Source organism: Streptopelia decaocto, assembly GCF_964273445.1.
Source record: "Streptopelia decaocto genome assembly, chromosome: 26".
Classification (NCBI taxonomy): Eukaryota; Metazoa; Chordata; class Aves; order Columbiformes; family Columbidae; genus Streptopelia; species Streptopelia decaocto.
Genome location: NC_138681.1, coordinates 2,417,088 through 2,424,644, shown reverse-complemented (window position 1 = coordinate 2,424,644; position 7,557 = coordinate 2,417,088). Strand labels below are relative to the sequence as shown.

Here is a 7,557-nt window from a genome sequence, read left to right as displayed (position 1 = left end):
GGGGGGACACACACACCGAGGCGGGGGGGGGGGGGGGTCAGGGAGGGGTGCTGCCCCCCCCCCCATCGTGTGCCGCTTCACCCGGGGTCTGGCCACCCTGTGGATGCCGGGGGGGGGGGTCGCATCATTTTGGGGGGGCGGGGGGATGAACCATCGCGGTGGGGGGGGGGGCAACTCCGGCCACAGAAAGCGGCGCCGCTTATTTTTGCAACCGCTTGATGATGCACTTTAAAATTGCCCCCCCCCCCAACCCCAAATTACAGCCAAACGGGTTTAAACTTTTGTTTGGTTTGAGGCCGGAGGGGGGGGAGCCCTTGGGTTTTGGCACCGGCCCCCAACACGCATTGGAAAGCGCTTTTGGGGGGGGGACAAGATGCTCCCGTTCCCCATGGGGTGTCCCCGTGGACAGGGGGTGACGCCGGGTTAGGCTGGGCCTAAAGGTTAGGCTGGGCCTAAATTAGCACCCATGGACCGGGCCCACTTGGGCTTCAGCACCACCATGATGAACGGGGGGGTGTTTGGGGTGGACGGGGGGGGGGGGTTGAGGTGGAACGGGGGGTTTTGGGGTGAAGCGGGGGTTTTGGGGTGCTGCCGAGCACCCTCCCCTCCCCGCCGTGACTAATCCAGGCCCGTGACTAATCAGCTGCTCTGATGAAACGTTACCCGGCCAGGTGTGGTTGGAGCGGGGGGAGAAGGCGACGGGGCCGACCCCCCCTCCCCGGCTCTGGGGGCGCCATTGGTGGCTCTTGGGGGGGGTCCCCACCGCTGGGACCCTCCGGTCACACCCCCCCCAACCAGGGCTGGACCCGCAGCCCTTTGGTTTTCCTCTCAGCCCTTTCTCCTCTTAGGCCATCGCTCGTTTACGGCCCCCCCAGGACGGTGCGGAGCGCGGCAGGGACCGGTGCAGCGGCGTGGGGTCCCAGCACCGCTCTGGGGGTCCCAGTCCCATTCTGGGGGGTGCTGGGGGGTCCCAGCCCCGCTCCAGGGGTCCCAGCTCCATTCCGGGGGTCCCAGCAGCGTTCTGGGGGTCCCAGTCCCATTCTGGGGGGTGCTGGGGGTTCCCAGCCTTGCTCCGGGGGTCCCAGCCCCGCTCTGGGGTCCCAGCACCACTCTGGGGGTCCAGGCACCATTCCAGGGGTCCCGGCCCCGCTCTGGGGTCCCAGCCCCATTCTGGGGGGAGCCGGGGGGGTCCCCAGCTCCATTCCAGGGTCCCAGCTCCATTCTGGGGAGTGCTGGGGGGGGGCCGGTACCACCTGGGGGTCCCAGCCCCACTGCAGGGGTCCCAGCACCGTTCTGGGGGTCCCAGCTCCATTCCAAGGGTTCCGGCCCTGCTCTGGGGGTCCCAGCCCCATTCCAGGGGTCCCAGCCCCATTCTGGGGATTGCTGGGGGGGGCCAGTACCACCTGGGGGTCCCAGCCCACTCTGGGGTCCCAGCCCCACTTCAGGGGTCCCAGCATCGTTCTGGGGGTCCCAGTCCCATTCTGGGGGGTGCTGGGGGTTCCCAGCCCCGCTCCAGGGGTCCCAGCTCCATTCCGGGTGTCCCAGCAGCGTTCTGGGGGTCCCAGTCCCATTCTGGGGGGTGCTGGGGGTTCCCAGCCTTGCTCCAGGGGTCCCAACTCCATTCCGGGGGTCCCAGCCCCGCTCTGGGGTCCCAGCACCACTCTGGGGGTCCAGGCACCATTCCAGGGGTCCCGGCCCCGCTCTGGGGTCCCAGCCCCATTCTGGGGGGAGCCGGGGGGGGTCCCAGCTCCATTCCAGGGGTCCCAGCTCCATTCTGGGGAGTGCTGGGGGGGGGCCGGTACCACCTGGGGGTCCCAGCCCCACTCCAGGGGTCCCAGCCCCACTCCAGGGGTCCCAGCCCCACTGCAGGGGTCCCAGCACCGTTCTGGGGGTCCCAGCTCCATTCCAAGGGTTCCGGCCCTGCTCTGGGGGTCCCAGCCCCATTCCAGGGGTCCCAGCCCCATTCTGGGGATTGCTGGGGGGGCCAGTACCACCTGGGGGTCCCAGCCCACTCTGGGGTCCCAGCCCCACTCCAGGGGTCCCAGCATCGTTCTGGGGGTCCCAGTCCCATTCTGGGGGGTGCTGGGGGCTCCCAGCCCCGCTCCAGGGGTCCCAGCTCCATTCCAGGGGTCCCAGCCCTGCTCTGGGGTCCCAGCCCCATTCTGGGGGGAGCCGGGGGGGGGGGGGGGGTGCGGTACCATCTGGGGATCCCAGCCCCATTCCAGGGGTCCCAGCCCCATTCTGGGGAGTGCCGGGGGGGGGGCCGGTGCCACCTGGGGGTCCCGGCCCCACTCCAGGGGTCCCAGCACCGTTCTGGGGGTCCCAGCTCCATTCCAAGGGTCCCGGCCCCGCTCTGGGGGTCCCAGCCCCATTCTGGGGAGTGCTGGGGGGGGCCGGTATCACCTGGGGGTCCTAGGCCGCTCTGGGGTCCCGGCCCCATTCCAGGGGTCCCAGCACTGCTCCGGGGGTCCCACCCCCATTTTGGGGGTCCCAGCCCCTTTCCAGGGGTCCCAGCCCCGCCGAGGGCTCTTCACCGCAGGGCCGGCCGTGCGCTTTGCCACGGTTTCGAGAAGAAACCGGGTAGTTTATTACCGGCTGGGGGGGCCCAGGGCTGTCCCCCCCCATTCACCCCCCAGGGCTGGGCCCCGTGTGGTGCCACCGAGGCCGGGCCAGCCGGGATGGGGCTGCAATGATGTCCCTTGGGGCTGGGGACAGCTGGGCCGGGGGTGCCCCAGCCCCACAGCCCAGCTGCATGTGCCCCCCCCCCCCCACCCCGCCTTGTGCTTTTTGTGTCGCGTGTGACCCCCAGGAATTAACTCAGTAATTCCCCTTTGTCTGGCAGTGGGGAAACTGAGGCAGGGGCGGTTCGGTGCTGCCGCGGTCGGTTGCAAAGGTCAAGCGCAGAGGTTGGGGACAGAGTCCACATGGGGGTACGTGCCCGTGGCCCCCCCGCCACGCTCCGGAGTTTCCCCCTGGGGGGGCTGTCCCAGTCCCCCCATAGGTCTGTGGGTCCCCAGGCAACGACGATCTGGTGACACCAGGAGCTGCCAGGGGAATGGCGACGGTCACACGTGGACTTTCCCCCGGCACCGCAGCCCTTTAACCCCCCCTTGGCCCCCTCTGCGGCGAGCGCCAGGGACGGACAAACAGACACCGGACAAACAGCGCCCGGGGAGCCGCACGCCCTTGGTTTGGCAGCCTTTGGGGGGGGGTCTCTGAGGAGTGGGGGGGTTCCAAACAACCCCATCCCTTCCCAGCCCTCTGGGGGATTTCTGCTCCCGGTGTCCCTGCCGGGTGCGTCACCCGTGTCCCCGTATCTCGCGGCGCCGCGGCTGCCCCCCCGCAGGGCCGGTTTGGGTGCAGAAGGGGCAGATAAGGGGCCATCGCTCCCGGCGGGTTCTATGGCTGCACCACGAGGTTTCCGCGGCGCCGGGCTCACCGCGGTGTGACCGCGGCCAAGGGCGCTTGGTGGCATGGGGACAAGCAGCGGTGGCTTGAGGTCCCCATCCCTGCTGCCTTCGGCACCACCTGTGCCACCTTCAACTCAGGGAAGGAGGTTTTAAAAGGGAATGGCACCGCCGGGGGGCTCCACCGGGGTCCGGCACCGTGAAGGGCTTGGGGGGGCTCCAAGGGGTGGTGGGGCCTTTGGTGCATCAACTGCGGGGGAAATTACATATTAGAGAGCAGTGTACATATTACATATTAGAGAGCAGCGCAGGGGAAAGGGAGCTGGGGGTCCTGGGGACAGCAGGGGGACCATGAGCCAGCACTGGGCCCTTGTGGCCAGGAAGCCAGTGGGACCTGGGGGGGTTAGAAGGGGGTGGTCAGTAGGTCAGAGAGGTTCTGCTGCCCCTCTGCTCTGCCCTTGAATAAAGGGTTTAGTTCTGACACTATAAGGATACACTTGAGAAACATATATACATATATATGTGTATATATATATGTGTATATGCAGCCATAGCACCCTGAGAACGCCCCATCTTGTCTGATCTGGGAAGCTAAGCAGGGTCGGGCCCGGTCAGTACTTGGATGGGAGACCGTCCAGATCCACAGCCAGAGCACCCTGAGAACACCTGATCTGGAAGCTAAGCAGGGTCGGGCCTGGTCAGTGCTTGGATGGGAGACCAGCTGGGGCCAGAGAGGTTCTCCTGCCCCTCTGCTCTGCCCTGGGGAGACCACACCTGGAATCTTGTGTCCAGTTGTGGCCCCTCAGTTCCAGCAGGACAGGGAACTGCTGGAGAGAGTCCAGCGCAGCCACCAAGATGCTGGAGGGAGTGGAGCATCTCCCGTGTGAGGAAAGGCTGAGGGAGCTGGGGCTCTTTAGTTTGGAGAAGAGGAGACTGAGGGGTGACCTTATTAATGTTTATAAATATCTAAAGGGTGAGTGGCACGAGGATGGAGCCAGGCTCTTCTGGGTGGCAAACAATGGTAGGACAAGGGGTAATGGGATTAAGCTGGAACACAAGAGGTTCCTCTTAAATTTGAGAAGAAACTTCTTCTCAGGGAGGGTGGCAGAGCCTGGAACAGGCTGCCCAGGGGGTTGTGGAGTCTCCTTCTCTGCAGACATTCCAACCCACCTGGACATGTTCCTGTGCGACCTCACCTGGGCGTTCCTGCTCCATGGGGGGATTGCACTGGATGAGCTTTTGAGGTCCCTTCCAATCCCAAACATACTGTGATACTGTGAAAGGACCCGCTGGGGAAACTGAGGCTCGGCGAGCGCCGAGGGTGGCGGTGACTCGGCAAAGGTCGTGCCGTGAGTCAGCAGCTCGCCGGGAGCGGGACGGGGGCGCCGCGCCGGCCCTGCCCGCACCCCCCGGCTCCTTCGCCTCCCCGCGAGGTTTGCTCGGGGAATTTATGGCCCCGCTCCTCGCGCCGCCTGGAGCCGGGGGGGGTTATTTTTAGACGCTATAAAAAGCAGCCGGAGTCGCTTTCGCCGCGTTCCCGCGTGGCGCCTCGGCAGCGTTCGCGCTCGCCGAAATGGCACCTGCCGGGGGGGTGACGCTAATTCGGCACCGGGGTCCCCCCCATCTTTGCCGTGGGCAGGAGGTGACGCCTCCGGCTTCACCGGGGTGGGTTTGCTGAGCTAAAAATGTCGGAACTGGTCTAAACAAGAGCTGACAACGGCCACCCCTCGGTTGTCCCGATGGGGGGGACACGGGGAGCCCCGTGTTCACAGCCCTATGTTTTAATAACCGGTGGGTGGATTCCCCTGCGTGGGTTGGTCCGATATGGCGCCCGGGACACTCGTGTGGTGGTGGGGGGCACCGCGCTTTGCCCCCCCCCCCTTATCCTCACCCCATCTTTGTGTCGTGCAGATTGACGAGATGCCAGAAGCTGCAGTCAAATCCTCCTCCAATAAATACCAAGTCTTCTTCTTCGGGACCCACGAAACGTGAGTGGGGCCGGGGCTGGGGGGGGGAATAACGCATTGACCCCTCCGCTGGGTTTTGGGGAGAGGTGAGACCCCCCCCCCCCAGCCGCCGTTTGTCCCCCCCCACAGGGCATTCCTGGGTCCCAAAGACCTTTTCCCCTATGAAGAATGCAAGGAGAAGTTCGGGAAACCCAACAAGCGGAAAGGGTTCAGCGAAGGGTTGTGGGAGATTGAGAACAACCCCACCGTCAAAGCCTCCGGCTACCAGGTGCGTCCTTGTCCCCCCTTATCCCCCCTCATCCCGGGACCCCCCCTGAGTCCCCATGTGCCCCCAGCCCACCCAGAAGAAGAGCTGCCCCGAGGACGCGGAGCCGCAGCGGGAGCCGGAGGGCGACGGGGAGAAGAAGGGGAACGCGGAGGGGAGCAGCGACGAGGAGGGGAAGCTGGTGATCGACGAGCAGTCCAAGGAGAAGAACGAGAAAGGCGGGAGCAAGAGGAAAGCGGAAGATGCTTTGGAGGTACGGGGGACATTGGGGGGGCCGGCAGGGCTGGGCTGAGCCCACCTGGGGGTCCTGGGGACAGCAGGGGGACCATGAGCCAGCACTGGGCCCTTGTGGCCAGGAAGCCAATGGGACCTGGGAGGGTTAGAAGGGGGTGGTCAGTAGGTCAGAGAGGTTCTCCTGCCCCTCTGCTCTGCCCTTGAATAAAGGGTTTAGTTCAGACACTATAAGGATACACTTGAGAAACATATATACATATATATCCACATATATATAAAATATATGCAGCCATAGCACCCTGAGAATGCCCCATCTCGTCTGATCTGGGAAGCTAAGCAGGGTCGGGCCCGGTCAGTACTTGGATGGGAGACCGTCCACATCCACAGCCAGAGCACCCTGAGAACACCTGATCTGGGAAGCTAAGCAGGGTCGGGCCCGGTCAGTGCTTGGATGGGAGACCAGTTGGGTCCAGAGAGGTTCTCCTGCCCCTCTGCTCTGCCCTGGGGAGACCACACCTGGAATGTTTATAAATATCTAAAGGGTGAGTGCCACGAGGATGGAGCCAGGCTCTTCTGGGTGGCAAACAATGGTAGGACAAGGGGTAATGGGATCAAGCTGGAACACAAGAGGTTCCACTTAAATTTGAGAAGAAACTTCTTCTCGGTGAGGGTGGCAGAGCCTGGAACAGGCTGCCCAGGGGGTTGTGGAGTCTCCTTCTCTGCAGACATTCCAACCCACCTGGACATGTTCCTGTGCGACCTCACCTGGGCGTTCCTGCTCCATGGGGGGATTGCACTGGATGAGCTTTTGCGGTCCCTTCCAATCCCAAACATACTGTGATACTGTGATCTCCCCCACCCAGGACTCCCCCAAACGCACCAAGGAAGCGGAGGGGCAGGAAGGGGAGAAGAAGGTAGAAAACGAAGAGCCCCCCAAGGAGGAGGCGAAACCCAACCCGGCCGAAGGGGAGAAGAACAGCGACGCCGCCAGCGCGCCGGACGCCAACGAAGCCAAGGAGGAGGTCAGAGACCACAAGGAGAGGTGAGGAGGGTGGTGCCGTGACCCCCCCCCAGCCCCCAGGCTCCTCCCTGCCCCCCCCCGGGCACAGGGTGGAGAGGGGGGGTCCCGGTGTCACCGGTGGGTCCATCCATGGGTGTTCTCGGCTCCCACAGCCCGTAGCGGCCTCTCCCCGGTGAGCTGATCCCGCCGGCCCCGTCCCCGCTGGGCTCCCTGGGTGCTGCTCCGGCTCGTCGGCTCGTCGCGCCCGTAGCTCCGGACGAGAGAAATAAACCGAAAATTGAAAATTTTTAAAGAGAAAATTAAAAAACAACAAAAAAAACAACAAAAAAAAAAGAGAGAGAGACAAAAGAGAGAAAAAGAAATGAAGAGAAACCCGGTACCACCGACCCGCGTCTCCCGGCCCCGCCGTCGCGGGGCGTGCTTTGTATTAGTGATTTCTAGGGGGCTGATCGGTTGATTTGAAATAAAAGCGATTCTGCCTTTTTAAAGCGGTTCCGCCGGGCTCTTCCTGTGGCCCCGGGCCCCTCGGACCCCACGGTGGGGGGACACGGCCCCCGGGCCCCTCGGGGGACACTCCAAAGGGGACCCAGGCATCCTGCACAGACCCCTCCACCCCCAAAGGGGACCCAGGCGTCCTGCAGAGACCCCACCCCCTAAAATGGA

The 7,557-nt window shown here is 64.3% G+C and overlaps 2 protein-coding genes across 2 annotated transcripts in view; both read left to right on the top strand.

The window, feature by feature from the left end:
- Positions 1–5,323, top strand: part of SH2D2A (SH2 domain containing 2A) — a gene marked incomplete at its 3' end in the record, with an annotated part of 11,449 nt that extends 6,126 nt beyond the window's left edge. The window contains exon 6 of the mRNA XM_082073236.1: positions 5,319–5,323. Within this exon, the coding sequence (XP_081929362.1) occupies positions 5,319–5,323 (5 nt within the window). The remainder of the gene's footprint in view (positions 1–5,318) is intronic.
- On the top strand, positions 5,319–7,382 carry HDGF (heparin binding growth factor). Its single transcript, XM_082073418.1, has 5 exons — positions 5,319–5,395; positions 5,504–5,642; positions 5,710–5,892; positions 6,737–6,915; positions 7,047–7,382. The coding sequence occupies exons 1-5, from the start codon at positions 5,328–5,330 to the stop codon at positions 7,051–7,053; spliced, it is 576 nt and encodes a 191-aa protein (XP_081929544.1). The 5' UTR covers positions 5,319–5,327; the 3' UTR covers positions 7,054–7,382.
- Positions 7,383–7,557: the final 175 nt, after the last annotated feature.

Coding starts and splice junctions, on each gene's coding strand:
- HDGF (XM_082073418.1), top strand. CDS start 5,328: ATGCCAGAAGCTGCAGTCAAATCCTCCTCCAATAAATACCAAGTCTTC. Junction 5,643..5,709: donor TCAAAGCCTCCGGCTACCAG/GTGCGTCCTTGT, acceptor ATGTGCCCCCAG/CCCACCCAGAAGAAGAGCTG. Junction 5,893..6,736: donor AAGCGGAAGATGCTTTGGAG/GTACGGGGGACA, acceptor TCCCCCACCCAG/GACTCCCCCAAACGCACCAA.